At 37.2% G+C, this 16,228-nt stretch overlaps 2 protein-coding genes across 12 annotated transcripts in view; one reads left to right on the forward strand and one right to left on the reverse strand.

Moving 5' to 3' along the window:
- Positions 1-6,543, forward strand: part of amx (TM2 domain-containing protein 3 almondex) — a 29,576-nt gene extending 23,033 nt beyond the window's left edge. The window contains exon 7 of the transcript XR_011713709.1: positions 6,183-6,543. The gene's annotated coding sequence lies outside the window, so the exon portion shown is untranslated. The remainder of the gene's footprint in view (positions 1-6,182) is intronic.
- Positions 1-16,228, reverse strand: part of CrebB (Cyclic-AMP response element binding protein B) — a 100,093-nt gene that overhangs the window by 10,101 nt on the left and 73,764 nt on the right. For 2 of the 11 annotated variants that reach the window (XM_071669932.1, XM_071669923.1), the window contains 4 exons: positions 9,470-9,634; positions 8,294-8,402; positions 6,330-6,446; positions 1,371-1,508 (listed from right to left, as the gene is read on the reverse strand). In XM_071669932.1, the coding sequence (XP_071526033.1) occupies positions 1,371-1,508; positions 6,330-6,446; positions 8,294-8,402; positions 9,470-9,634 (529 nt within the window). The remainder of the gene's footprint in view (positions 1-1,370; positions 1,509-6,329; positions 6,447-8,293; positions 8,403-9,469; positions 9,635-16,228) is intronic. The other 9 variants (XM_071669927.1, XM_071669925.1, XM_071669930.1 and 6 more) reach the window with 9 other exon arrangements.

Genomic DNA, 16,228 nt, shown 5'->3' on the forward strand with positions numbered 1-16,228 from the left:
GAGATGTGTGGAAATAAAAAGAGCGTGGTTGAGAGAGCAGAAGAGGGTGTTTTGAAATGGTTTGGGCACATGGAGAGAATGAGTGAGGAGAGATTGACCAAGAGGATATATGTGTCGGAGGTGGAGGGAACGAGGAGAAGAGGGAGACCAAATTGGAGGTGGAAAGATGGAGTGAAAAAGATTTTGTGTGATCGGGGCCTGAACATGCAGGAGGGTGAAAGGAGGGCAAGAAATAGAGTGAATTGGAGTCATGTGGTATACAGGGGTTGACGTGCTGTCAGTGGATTGAAGCAAGGCATGTGAAGCGTCTGGGGTAAACCATGGAAAGCTGTGTAGGTATGTATATTTGCGTGTGTGGACGTGTGTATGTACATGTGTATGGGGGGGGGGGGTTGGGCCATTTCTTTCGTCTGTTTCCTTGCGCTACCTCGCAAACGCGGGAGACAGCGACAAAGTATAAAAAAAAAAAAAAAAAAAAAGGAATACTGATCAATCCAGATGCAATCTCCACTCTATTTCACTCAAATCTTGCATCAAAGATTGGTATGGTTTACTCTATCAAAATGGTTCTTTTTTTTGCCTCATTCCCCTCATCCTCAGACTATTACATACTGTGAATAAAATATTCTTAAAATTCATGTATCCTTCACTCCCTTGTACAGTATCAAAAGCCTGTGCAACCTTGTGCTAACAGTTTTCATATATCTTTTGTCTTATTACATTTAACTGAAACTAAGTTTTCATATTCACTAAACACTTGATACTTGTGAACAAGGTTTAAGAAAAGCTCTTCCACAAATGTGGCGTTGCAACCACTACAATTGTTTCCTACAGTTAAACAATCCTGTATAATGACAAGATACTTTCTTTGCTGACAAATATAGGACTAGAACCCAGCAGCTCTCAGAGGATGAAACTAACTTAACTAAAAATCTAATGGTGATGACAGGGACAAAAGAATAATTAAAGAATGACTGCTGACACGGCCAAGGTCATTACTTACTGCTCATTTCAGTGTGAAATAACGCTAATTTCAGTATGAAATAAGAATAGTATGTTTAATCCATCCAGGATGAATATCCAGTACATTTCCAACAGGATTTTGTTATAACCATTCTGTAACAAAGACCACCTTCCTTATTACTGTGCTATCATGGAATTAACGCTTCGTGTAACATACCACCATAAACTTAGAGCATTATTCACTGCTTCACAACTGTAAAACCTTCAAGCATACTGTGTCACATATGTGTACATCCTTAAATAAAGTAAATGCTACAACGTTTGCAAAATGTCCTCTTCTAAAACATTCATAAAAAAACTAAATTCTGGACTAGTATATTCTTTATCTTGTATTCCAGCAAACTCACCTGGAACTATAAACTGTGGGTCAGAACCTTGGGCATAGTGGACAATGGCTCCACCTGCAGTGGCAGTGTTGGTCATTGCAATGGTCTGGAGGCCGTCACTCCCCTGTCCACTCAGCTGCAGACCACCAGCTGGGAGTACTGCAGAGAAAATAAAAAATAAGTTTGTTAAGTTAACCAGTATTTTCACATTCGTTAAAGTGTGATATATTAAGGATGTCTCCAATATCCTGTTATTTCAGCAGAGAGTGCAACCAGTGTACTGTTTTATCAGAGTTATGTAACAAGGAACAAAGAAAAAAGAATCCCAAGATGATAACTATTGCATGTAACAAGGTACAAAGAAAAAAGGATCCCAAAATGATACCTAATGTAGGTAAAAAGGAGCAAAAAAAAGAAAAAAAAAAAAAAAAAAAAAAATCCAAAATGATATCAAATGTTAGATTATATTCCAGTGCAATTAGTTATGTAACTTCTTAGCATACCCTCTGAACTCAAAGAACAAAGAAAAAGAAACGAAACAGGATCCCAAGATAACACAATGTCAGATTATGTTCAATTACAACTCTTTTTTACCTATTTATTACATAATCAAGTCACCATAAACCACATATTGTCCTCACACATTCCATTTCCAACCCTTGGGTCCTTATCTGCACATTCTCATCTATAGCCCATACCTCACATCCACACAACTGCACTGGAACTACTATACCTTTAATACCCATTTTTGCCCTAACTTCTACTTCCTTACCAAACCAATGATTCACTTCCACATACATGGTTCCTTCCTCTGGCATGTCCACTCCCAGGTATCAAAAAACACTCCACTACCTCCATACATTCCCCAATCAAAATCACACCCCAGTGAACCTGTCTCCCTGCCCAGCTTTTGTTTACATTTACTCTCAACTTTCTCTTTTCACACACTCTCCCAAACTCAGACACCAACTATTGGAACTTTGGGAGTTTCTTACTTGAATCTGCAACCAATGCTGTCATCAGCAAACAACAACTGACTCTCTTCCCAGGCCCTCTCACCCCACTACAGACTGCATACTTGCACCTCTCCATGATCCTTGCATTTACACCCCCAACCCTCATCATCCCATCCATAAACAAATAAAACACCCATGGTGAAATCACATGCCCCTGCCTGGATGTAGATGGGGGGCTGTAGTTTCGATGCATTATACACGACAGCTAGAAAATGAATGTGATTGAATAATGTCTCCCTTCATCTGGTCCTGACATTACTTCACTAATGCAGGAAACAGTGAACAAGTTTTCCTGGTGCTACCTTGCTGAAGTAGGGGGTAGCAATGCTGTTTCCTGTGGGGTGGGGTGGCGCCAGGAATGGATGATGGCAAACAAGTATGAAAATGTATGTATAAATATGTATATGTCTTTGCATGTCTTTATGTTGATATGTATATGTATGTGTATGGGCATTTATGTACCTATATGTGTAACTGAGTGGATGGGCCATTCCTTGTCAGTTTCCTGGTGCTACCTTGCTGCCATGGGAAACAGCAATCAAGTATAATAAATAAACAAATAAATGAATATATATATATATATATTTTTCTTTTTTTCTACAAACTATCCGCCATTTCCCACATTAGCAAGGTAGCGTTACGAACAGAGGACTGAGCCTTTGAGGGAATATCCTCACTTGGTCCCCTTCTCTGTTCCTTCCTTTGGAAAATTAAAAACAAGAGAGGAGGATTTCCAGACCCCTGCTCCCTCCCCTTTTAGTTGCCTACTACGACACACAGGGAATATACGTGGGAAGTACTCTTTCTCCCCTATATAATGTACAAGACATACAAGGGATAGCATAAAATGGAGTGATGTGATATATACAAGATGAAGTGGTCAATGGACAGAACCAGGGCATATGAAGTGTTTGTTTGAAAGTGGATGCGAGTGAATGAGCCATTTTTTCATATGTTCCCGGCACTGCCTTGCTAACGTACAAAAACGCGAATGTGTATAAATACATATTTGTTACAAGTGAAATGCCATGATACGGTTACGCAATCAAGTAAATCTCCTAGGTGGCACTGCCAGAAAAGTTGAACGGTATAATCATATCGATTCATCAGTGTGATGAAGATATGGTGCTAGAAGGTATATTAATATAGAATGGCTTTGAGAGTACTCAGGGGTACGATGCACAGGTGAATTGTCACAAAACACCAGTGGTTACAGCAAATATAGCTACACTTAACTTTCATATCATCTGAGAAATGCTATACACTTCCTCTTCCTTATGAGAAAATATTCAGTTCCTTAATAGCACGGAATACTGTATTTGAATATTACCAACCCAAACTTCACCATGATACTATGCAAGGTCACACTAAAGTCTATTATCTTGAAAAATTGCATTTTCAGTTATAAACTTAATCATCTTTCCTTCTCTAGTCAAATATCGTAGGGGGTAAAGCATCACCAGAACCCTTCTATCCATAATGCTGCAAAAGAAAAAATACCAAATTAAAATGTGTGTAGGCACACAACAAGGCATCTGTTCAATGTACATATGCTACAGGTGCTGCATGTGACAATTCAAGGCACATGGGTCAGAAGTTAAATGGCAGTCTTTATGGTGCACTTGGTAGTAACTAATATTTAGACAATGACTAACTGACTTCCGTATTATACTCCTCATTCATGCCTCCTTTCATATCAAGCGACAGAGCTATTCATACTGATGAAAATACGACTCCTGATAAGAGCTTATAGACAGTAAACAGGTAGTTAACTCTCAGTAACTGGTCATTTGCTGCTCTCATCACCACCTGTGTTCAAAGGTATTTGTACTGTTCGTATAAACTATTGGCCAATAGTATGTATGAAGAAGACATCTGAGCAGCAAATTGAACGTGCCATCAGTCTCTGGAAATACTGGTATGAGTTTTCAACTGTGAAGTAAAAATCTGTTGCAGTGAGGAACTGTGAAATGGCTGATTTGAGAATCAACTGTGCATTCATGAAAAATGAAAGTTGTGGTTTCATTTTAAGGATAATAAAATACAAAAGGCACTTCATATTCGATAAAGGAAGGCAAAGCATGAAAGGCATTTTTGAGACCCATATCAAAAAGTTCTGCGGATACATACAATATGCTACCTTATCTATAAACAACTGTAACCCCAATCCATGAACAATATAAAGCAAATGAAAGAAGGCCACCAATTCATCAAATTACTCCAAGATGAAACTGATTATGAATAATACACCCATACATAAATCAGTCTAAGAAATGCGTCTCAAATTCAAACATCAAAAGAAAACTATAAATTATCAGGGATGTGACTGGAATAAAGATGTGTGGGGCTACCACAAATTCTTACCATTAAGGATAAAGTATTATCTCGTGTTCACTACAAAACTGCAATAGCTTACAAATAAAGCTTGCTGTTCTATCAAATGCCATAAAAGCAACAAAAACTAATGTAATTTCCAAGGCTTGCAATGTTTAGTTTTACTTCTCTCCTCAATTATAGCATATGGACAATATACTATAGAGTTTGGCAAAAAAAACCCTCATTCTAGTAAAACCAAAACCAAATCACTCCCACATCCCTGATATCCTGCAAAATATTATGAAATCCATATATGTCAAAGCCAGGGATCAAACTAAAAACATTCTAAGAGAATCATAAAATGTACCGTGCAATATTACTGCCATCCTAAATGGAAGGTGAAATGTATCAACTGTAGGTAGCAGTTGGTTGGTAGTCACTGACCAGGAAGGTATATTAATCCTGGCACCACCTGCCTGGGTATTGGGGGGGTTAATGATGGCTGCGTAGTGAGTCAGCACTTCAGTGGTGGTCAAGTTGCACTCCTCTGCCTTACCTAGATGTGGACTGCTGGCATTCTGTCCATGAACATACAATCTCCCCTAGTCACACATAACACTTGACAACACTTAAAAGACTCATTCTTCTTAATTCTATGTTTTCCAGCAGTAAGCGCTTTGTGCTAGCTTTGCCTTTTGGCAAAATGGTAAGAGCAATACATAGAAGTAGTAAGTACGAACTTTAGGCAGGAGCATTAAATAGTAGTGACTAAAAACATTAATAGGGAGCATTAGGTGGAAGTAGTGGGTAGGAACTAAGTAGAAGTAGGAGGTTGGAACATTAGGTAGGAGCCTCTGAAAATACTGTGCAAGAGTTGACCCCTGCCAGCAGCCTGTTAATGGGGAGCCACTAAAAGCTAAGTAGCACTGGAGTTCATCAGTTCAGAAGACTCTTTTGTTGTGGCCATCCCCTTGAAGGAGTTCCCGGAGGGAATGGGCATCAGGTATATAGATAGACAAGACAGAAATGAATCAATTAAAACTAACAAAGAACACAGTTTAACACTAACCAAACAATATCACCATAGCAAAGCAGATGTATGATGATGAAATAATATCCTTAACTGAGAGATTAAGTTAGGGAATCAAGCAATTCCCAAAAGGCTATAGCATACAGCAAGCTTTAAGAATATAGACTGATAGAATCAATATCCCAACTGGAGCCTTTAGTTAATAAGCTCAAGAACCAGGACCATACCTGGCTCTAAAACTCTATGTATAGTGTTCTCCCAGGGGTTAGCTGATATGTAAGACATCTTACAAAGAACACTCATCAGTGCCATGGTTATATTAAGAAGCCTTTTTCTAAAGAAACTGCATTTAATCTTTTTTAATTAAAATGCAATGAATAAGGCTACAAATTCCCTTTACCAAGTACTTTAGAATTATAGCGCAAGAAAAAATTATGAGATATTTATTTAATAATCATATCTATATTACAGGCTCCAACTACAGATATAAATAATTTTATACAAAAGAAAACTGAGATGGAGATATCAAAGATGAATGAACGTAAGACTAAATGCAAAATTAAGACAGAACAAGAAGCTTAAGGGCTAGATATACCAACGCATGGCAAGCGGACGGACCTTTCAACAAACCTGCAGTCTGATACTGCTGCCCACCGATGGTAACCGTTCCTGTTGGTTCGTCTTGTGAGGAATCTGAGCTACCTGCGTCACCTTTGTCTGCCAAGACCGAAGAAACTGATCAAAATTAATTATAATGCTACTTAATATTCATTACATTAAGGAAGTTTAGGAAAATTGGCCTAGTTTTAAACTAATAAAGATGTTCTATATTCATTGTGTCTCAATTTCACTTACACCCCCCCTCAAAAAAAACCCAGCAAGACGGATCGCAGATGTTCAAGGAATTAATATCCAAAATATACAAAGTATTTTTCTTCACTCCTTACATGCATATTCAAACAACAGTTTAATTACATTCTGTCACTAACAAAAGAAAAGCAAAAGCCTCTGACTATAAGGATTCATTACCTATGGTTGTACAAGTTTCATTTCATGATGCCATTTAAAACAAGTATACTTCACACGAGCTGTGTAAATGCTTTAGTACTGTGTAAAGCCAAAAAATTAAACTTAAATTTCTAATACATATTTTAAGTGTTTGCTGTACGTGATTCAAAAAGAAAAAGGAACAGGGCAAGAGAGTTTATAAGGTGAAAGAATGATGTAAAATGTTGTGTTTAAAATGTTTCATTACGAATGAAGGAAATTTTGCTAAGAACGCCCTACAACAGACAAATATAAATATACTGAAAGTCTTTCTTATAACCACAGTATCCATATTGTAACTACCTATTTGTGATTTACAAGAAGGGATTTCCCAAGAGGAGGGAATTTTACACTCGTGGGGACCCATCTTTTGAATATTGTTATTATAAATCATAAATTTATACATGCTCCCTACATTAATAATGTCTTCTGTCATTTTATTACATTTATTGAACACTTTTTAACTATACATCTATTCTAACAAGTCTTTTCCTTAATTTCTTAGCTAAGTCCCATGGTTGTCTTAATTCTACATCTTTTGAAAATCTTTCCGAGGTTTCCCCCGACTTATTCATATGCCCTCGTTCAGCCCACTGACAGCACGTTGCCCCTGTATACCACATCACACTGGAAATTTGAAAATTTTAACAAACCAATCAACAATACAGTCGTCTCCTCTCTAAGAAATTCAACAGTAATCCCATACAATCCAGCCACTTCACCATATTTATGTTTATTTCTCTTTTCACCAAACCACTTGCCATGACTCCCTCAACTCACATACACCTATGTTGTCCAAAACACCCTACATTTGCCACCGATCATCATACACTTTCAACAGTCCTTCACAAGACTCAATCCCCCTGTTTGCTCATACTATTAACCTTCTTCCAAAACATTTTTCTGATTCTCCCTGAAATCTGTTGATAGTCACTCACTTCAACTCTCATTTATCATTTTTTTCAGAAAAGCACCCGCATGTTTCTCCTGTACATCTCCCAATCCTTTACAAATGTTTTGTCAGTGTTATATTTATTATGAGTAAAGCATGGGTAAGCTTTTTAATTCTATCTAGGGGACGGTGGCTAGTTATATAGTATGGGTGGGAGGTCTAGTGATGTTGCATAAAACTGATTGCCATGCATGTAGAGGTGGGAATGTATTGGAAGGATCATTGTTTCATTGTGGATATGAAATCTAAAGGGACAGCAATTTGGATAAAGTACTTTCAACTACATTTGCAAGAGTACATCTACACCCTGCTTGGGTAGTGCGTCTGTAACTGACAATAATATTCTCGTTCTTAACAGATGGTTAAGAAAATAGTGAAAAATTTGTGTCCATGGAATTTTCAAAACAAACATTAAGGTTACCTCACTTTTACATAACAAGAACTAAGATAATAAATGCCCTAAAGAAGTGCAGTTTGTTTATGATGTGCAAATACATAACTCACCTAAGTCATCTTGCATTCCTACAATATCCATATACAGTATACTCATCCTGATGGTAAAAGTGAAATATAACAATCTCACCTGATATCTCACCTCCACCTAATTCATTGAGAATCTTGCGGTAAGATGGTCTTCTAGCCAGGATTTGTCGTTTGCGGGATGAATCTTGATCGTCACTTGCATCCAATACCTGCCAAACATATAATTGTGTAATTCATTGTAGTACTGCAAATTTTAAATAAACATCAAGTTATATGATCTCATGAAATGAGCCATCTATGTTTATGGACTTGAAAATTTTCAATACTAGAACATGAACACTTGCCAGTGTATATTAATTTAGATGCACAGGCATTCATATTTTTGCTTTAAACATCATGACCAGAAGCTTACTGAAGATCAGCAAAATACACAATTGCAACAGAATATCAAATCACATAATGAAGGATGAAAATATACCTGTGAAGAGTAAACTACTGCAAAACTTGGTGAAATGTGTGTGTATATTTGGGCCATGTATCTACAGCAATTTTGCTTTACACTAATATGATTATCGATAGCAGGATATGAAATATGGATACGATGGATCAACTCACTGGTGAACCCTCCCCCCCCACAATACCAAACAACTCTTCATGCTGGTTTGGTACGACATATCGGCAATAGCATTCTAATGCATAATGAGCAAGCAGCTGCCTGCTGTTAATCATTTGCCATGACATAGCTGGAAGCTAAAATAGTTGAGACAAACAGAGGTATAACAAATAAGTGAAACAGAAGGGTGTTTATTAAGAGAGATATACCGTACAAGGATGAGTGAGAAGAAAAGGAGCTACCTTATAAGTAGCAAGGGGAGAAAGTAGGTAAGAAATGGGACACTAACAAAAAAGATATCAATATATGTAAAACTGATATTTCAGAAGGAAGGTGTTCATTGTTGGCACTCACCATATAATGTACATTAACTACAACAATTCTTCACTAGAAAAAAAGGAAAACTTCTCTTTCCATGGCTAATTTTTCACAAGGAACTAGAGTCAATCAAATGCAATATGAGAAGCAGCATGTAATAGTATTTTTTTTTAAAGTCTAAATGGAATACTGAAATCTAAGTACTATATATAAGTCAAAAAGCTTCTGATATACTGAAAAAGGTAATGAAAGTGGCATGCAAGCCTACATCTACAGAAAGACTTGCTGGTACAGTTGTGTTACATTTCCTTTCATTTCTGCTAGATCATATTAAAAATGTCCCACCTGCACTGTCTGCAGAGTGCCTCCCCCTGCTGACTGGATGACCGAGTTGGAAGGCTGTGTTGGTTGTTTGAGAAGGATGACGTTTCCTTTGGAAATTTGGACTGTTTGCAAGGCTGTGCTCTGAATAACACTTGGCTGAGATGGCTGCTGTATCACACTCTGAATCTGTAGGTATGAAGTAGTAATGTTACACTGTATCTTACACACATAAAAAGAATTATGAAAAAAAAAAAAAAAATTCTACAAGATCTTGTCCTCAGCCTAGATTTCTGAAACTTTTTTATTCCCATGCTTTGAAGTTTCTAACCATACCTGAAAGATTTTGCCATGAAGCAGGATTAAGTAGTAATGCTCATTGCATTTATTGCTTACTACACAGTACATTACATTGCCATTTTCTACGGTAAATTTCAGGTTCATCCTGAACCGAATTCATTCTACTGTGGCCTAAGTTCCAGCTGTTCCCTGCAGGTTATCTATTTCACTGGACAATACATGAACGTGTCTGCATATTTCTTGCTGGGCTCTGATAAATTTTTGTTTGGTGCCTGGTTGATACATTCCATACAGTAGTATTCTAATAATAATGTTATTTCATGTTGTGAATTTTTTCCTCTAAATACCATAAATTTTCCGTCATCATTTCAATGTCTAGCCAAGCATATTATCAAATATATCTCTTTCAACCTTTAACAAGAGTCCATTATATTTCACACACACACAGTTATCATTTGGGGAAGAGTGTACAAGCCAGAAATATTCAGCTTAGATTTTGTGTGTGTGTGTGTGTGTGTGTGGTTTCAATGCATTACACATGACAGCTAGAGACTGAGTGTGGACGAATGTGGCCTTTATTATTTTTTTCCTGGTGCTACCTTGCACGCATGGGGGTAGTGATGCTGTTTTCCAGTGGGGTGGGGTGGCGACGGGAATGGATGAAGGCAGCAAGTATGAATATGTACATGTGTATTTATGTTTATGTCTGTGTATGTATATGTATGTATACATTGAAATGTATAGGTATGTATATGTGCGTGTGTGTGCATTTATGTATATACATGTGTATGTGGGTGGGTTGGGCCATTCTTTCATCTGTTTCCTTGAGCTACCTATGCGGGAGACAGTGACCAAGTATAATAAAAAAAATATATACATATATTATTATTATCATAATCAATGTTTCCCGCGTCAGCGAGGTAGCACCAGGAAACAGACGAACAATGGCTCATCCACTCATATACACATACACATAGATGCCCATACACACAAATATACCTGCATATACATATCAACATATATATACAGAAATATGTACATATTCATACCTGCTTGCCTTTATCAATTCCTGTTGCTATCCCGCCCCACAAGAAAACAGCATCACTATCCCCTGCTTCAGCGAGGTAGTGCCAGGAAAAGATAAAAAAGGCCACATTTATTCACACTCAGTCTCTAGCTGTCATGTGTAGTGCATCGAAACCACAGCTCCCTATTAACATCCAGGCCCCACAGACCTTCCCATGGTTTACTCCAGATCCTTCACATGCCCTGGTTCAGTCCATTGACAGTACGTTGACCCCAGTATACTACATCGTTCCAATTCATTCTATTCCTTGCATGCCTCTCACCTTCCTGTATGCTTAGGCCCCGATCACTCAAAATTTTTTCTCTCCATCCTTACACCTCCAATTTGGTCTCCTGCTTCTTGTTCCCTCTACCTTTGACACATATATCCTCTCTTTGTCACTCTTTCCCAACTCATTCTCTCCATATGTCCAAACCACTTCAATACACCCTCTTCTGTCTCATAAGTCAGCATTCTCAGTATCACAACCCTCATTACTTGACTTTCTAATGCAATCTTTTAAAATGTCATGTTCATATTTCAGCTCTTCATTTATGATGCTTAGTTTTTACATATTCTAAGAATCAGTATCTTTTCTACTTGGTCCCTTGTAAGATGTCAACAATGTATTGTCGATCCATGACTAATGTATTCAAACTTTTCATCTCTGAATTCCAGCAAGTTTATCTGGATCTCTTTGTCTTCTGATCTTATCATCTTACTCTGAAGCCAGCTGTAAAATATCTTATACTTGCTTTTACCTCTTTGTTTACTTTTGATACCATTATCCTACACCAAACTAAAGCTAATACTGTTCCTTTGGGCTCACCTAATAATTCATCATCCAAAATAGTTCACTTGGATTTTTTTTTTCTCTTTCATTACTCCATGCATTATGTGATATGTTATAAAGCTCAGGTTAGTGATGATGGCATGATAAGCCAAACTTTAGTGGTTGTCAAGTTGCACCCAGGTAGCTGTCTTTTCTTTCTGCCTCATCCACACATGGACTACTGGCATGGTCCACAAACCTATAATCTCTCCTTGTCATACATAACAATTAACACAGCTTATTTTTCATAACTAGATTTTCCTGCAGTGAGCATTATGCACTACTAGCCCTACCTTTTGGCAAAATGTTAAGAGCAACAGATGAAGTAGTAGGTAGGAACATTTAAACAGGAGCATTAAGGAGAAACATCAGGTAGTTAGTAGTAGTCATAATAACATTAGGCAGGAACCCCTGGAAACACTGCCCTACAATTAGTCTCTGCTAGTGACCTTTTAAGAGTAAGGCACTAACGGCTAGTTTTGGAGATTATTGCCATGGTCACCCCTCTGAGGGAGTTCTAGGAGGGAACAGGTATTAGCACTATAAACAGAGATTATAAAGCTACTACTCCAGGCATTATATGACATTTCACTGGCTCCTGCCATTATCTAAAATCCAAGCTTAAGGTTGTTTCCATCAATTACCCTTATACATCATGAGGAGCCTACCGCCAAAAAAAATACAATAATCATCAATGATCTAATCAATAAGGAGCACCCATGCCACCAGCCCAGGCCTTTCCTGTCCACTCAATTTCCCCCTACCCCCACACGCAACAGGGGAAAGTATTCTGTTTTTTAATATTTTCTTCAATTCAGTGCTTTATAACAAATATACTCTCTATGAAATGAAGAATCTTTAGATTATTTTTCTTCGTGCTTTGGGGATGGAAATTTCTAAGGACTAAAAATTCTATGATCCATCTTCCTAGCTTCTTAATTCAAGATTTACTTTGCCTTTTCGTATGCCTTTGCATTTGGGTTTGCTAATAAAGGTTGAGATACAAAATTCAAAACACCTGAAATCTAAATTCTAGCACAGTCAAAATTACTGCCAACTTAGATTCAGTATTTCCAGAGTTGGTTATTTCATTAACCATGTTCTGTGTAAGCATGTGCCACTGTTCATGCTGCCTGAACTCAAGGCAGTAAAGGTCCAAGTTTTTCCCCAAACATCTGCCTGGTTTCCTTAAAAATTCTGCCATTCTTACAGCATTGCAAAACATAAGAGATAATAGTGCTGGGAGTGGTGTTGCGGAGATGGCGCACATTAAGCTTTCCATTAATAGAAAGAGGTTTTTTCATGAAGATGGCAGGTCTATGACCCAAGAATATAATCCAATCATCACATTTGGTTTCTTCATGAAGATGGTGGATCTATGATCCAAGGATATAATCCAGAGTAGTTTTATATAAAGATGGGCTCACAGACTGTATACAATAAACATAGCCCAAAAAATGCAACATATTTGATGAATTTTCCTCACTGTTCATTAAAAAGTTTACCAAAATTACACCAAATTACATCAACTTGATAATTTTCCCTTTGATAATTGCTAATAATCTAGATTTGTAAAGCTGATGGAAAAAGAAGGTGAGCAATAAGCATCTTGGCATGCAGTTGTGAATAACAGGAATGAAGAGAGCATGCATGAGGCTCAGGTCCTGGGCTTACGTACAGTTTCCAGATTTACATTGCCAATAAGCCTCCCTATCAGTAATGAAAAAAAGTAGGGCAGTATCAAATTACTTAACATACAAAAGTAAATATCTAAATGGAATTTTCAAATGAATTTCAACTTTCTACATGCACTTCCTGCTTGCTGCAAATGGTGACCCAGATTCAACTTATCTATCATCAGTGTGACACCACATCTTGGGCTTGAAGGGTCTCAGGATATGAGGACCCAGTGTTTGCAGTGTTGTAGGGATAACTAAGGTCCCATTGCTTAGATGGATGTAACTTGCATATGTTTGGAGTGTAAGGTTTCAGATGGGTATATATATCTGGTGGGGAAGCATTTAAGACAGTTAGGAGGGTCATTACAGTGTGTATATGTAACAGATATAACAAACAAAGCTGCAAACCACATAAAATGCTTAAAACAGTCACCGGTTGCCAAACAATCACAACACCTACAAGCAAAATAAAGTCCTCCCACTATAATCCTACCTTAATATTCTTAGCACTCAAATCAACACAAGCAACTCCATAACTAACCATCAACCTCAAGTTCAAATGTAAAGCCTACCCTTGCCTCACACATCAGATACCCCAAGAAACACAACTGTGACAAAACCTAGGAACACCCTTCCAACTCAAGTCTTAAATGCCAGTCCGCCAGAGATATATCAATCTAAAACCATATTCTCAATTCATACACAAGTCACACTCTCTCATCTAAGCAATGGGGCAACATCTATTCCTGAAACAATACAAACTCTGATTCATTATATCCCAAGACCCTTCAAGCCCATGAAGCAACTATGAGAAAGACGACAATGGACCATTACTGCTCAGTTGCCTTACTTTCTCCCCAGATAGTTTCATTACAATACGTTACATCAATTTACTGCATACTACATATGAACACTGTTTTGTAAAGCATCCTAGTAGGCAAAAGTTTTCCGATAATGCAAAAAGAAACTGTCTGTACATTTCCGGTGTAGCACCTTACCTTACATATACCTATGTTGATTTCAAAGGCTGTCTACTCCAACAGCTTGGCCTAAGTCCAAGCTGCTGTGTTCCTCATCTGCTCAATCAGGCTGCTGAAGGCCATGGCTTACAAGCCTATGTAACCAACACATCCTGGCTGGTCTGGTACACTTTATAGATACTTATCAAGTGCCCTTTTAAATTTCTTCACTATACACTAATTTCTTATGAAGGTAAAGATTGTTTTAAACAATCCTGGGCTCTGTATGTTCAAGGTATTTTCTCTTACTTGACTTACTTCACTTTTTAATTTCAATGGTACCGTTTTACATTCTTTCAAGCTGGTCAGGCAAATACAGAAGTATTCTAAAGATAAGTCGGGAGCCATGCTTTACTGGATTTTCAAAATATAAATTGTGAAATATCTAGAAAGCACACCCTCAGTGTTTTCAGTAATTCTGGTCCTTCTGTGTCAATGTTGGCTGTGAAAGATCTCTGCATATTCCAATTTCAGCCACTCTGAAAGGTGGTGTTCACACAGAGTATCTGTTGGTGTTCATGCCCTGAACGGCATTACTAACAGTTTTACCTCTCTTGTCAGGAGGATCTGAAAAATCCAGCCAGCCATCTTCATGGAGGATGAAAAATTGCGACTTTAACGTTCATTTTGGGGAGGGAGCTTCCAATGTATTTTTTGTGACGCTAAATTTATATATATATATATATATATATATATATATATATATATATATATATATATATACACACTTTCATTTCCACTAGCTCTGCTAAAAACAAAATTAACTATCATAATGCAGATGATGTTGCTATGGAACTTTCAGCCATCAACCTAGGCCTGGAAATTTATATAAGCTGTGCTGAATTTCTAAGATATTCCTATATTAACTGTAACATCTTAATTTTGATACAAATAATTATTACATTTCATATAGCAAATGTGATGAATTATCTGTACTAATGCAGTCATACATTTTAGAATATCAAAAAAATTAATTATGTCCACCCATTAACCTTTAATCCTTATTGGATTAGAGTAGTAGTAAGTTATACATGACTATCAACATTCAATGGAATGAAGAGTAATCGTTGACGCTAGAAAAAGATACTGGTAATAGGGTATGTAAAAAATGTTGGTGTAATAAAGTTACAATACGGTAATGCTTAATACATGATAGCTGGATAGTTTTTGCGGCAGGATTTTAACTAAAATGTTATGAAGACAAGTTCACACAGAATAAAGATACTATATATACCTATTCAAAGGTCCTTAACATTCAAGAGCATATTTCCTTTGCATTTTGGTGAAATACTATACTATATCTATCTTAAAAACATTACGTATAATTTGATAGAAAAGTGAAATTGCTGGTGTTGGATAAACAAGCTTTCCCTTGTGTTTGACTGAGATCACCTCTATACCTATAACCACTAGTGCATTACTATCGTTATGCATGGTGCGGCTTCCGAGTTAGTTTAAAGGAATTAGATTGTAAACAGTGCTCATTAAATTCCCTTATGTTTGGTTAAAGTCACCACTCGATTTTTTTTAATATTTAATTAATCTTCGCTAGATGTTATGAAGGTACGTGGTCAGCGTCACAAGTGCTAAGGAAATCCATTTCACTATACACTTTATGGACCATTTATGCAGCGAAAATGTGCCTATATCATGAACATCTGAAGCTACTGAAGATTTTTTCTTTAATTTAGTGCTATTAGTTTGATGGCGATAGCTTTAGTGACCTTGGCAGTGTATAGGCCTAAAACCCAAAGAACAATTAACCCCAGTACAAAATATAACTGTCGTAAGATCGCATTAATGTTCAACTTACAAGTCTGCGACTAAATGGTACACATATGTACCTGTATGCACAGCAAGTGAAAAAAGTTTACGTTTGGGATACTT

Source organism: Panulirus ornatus, chromosome 14, assembly GCF_036320965.1.
Source record: "Panulirus ornatus isolate Po-2019 chromosome 14, ASM3632096v1, whole genome shotgun sequence".
Lineage (NCBI taxonomy): Eukaryota > Metazoa > Arthropoda > Malacostraca > Decapoda > Palinuridae > Panulirus > Panulirus ornatus.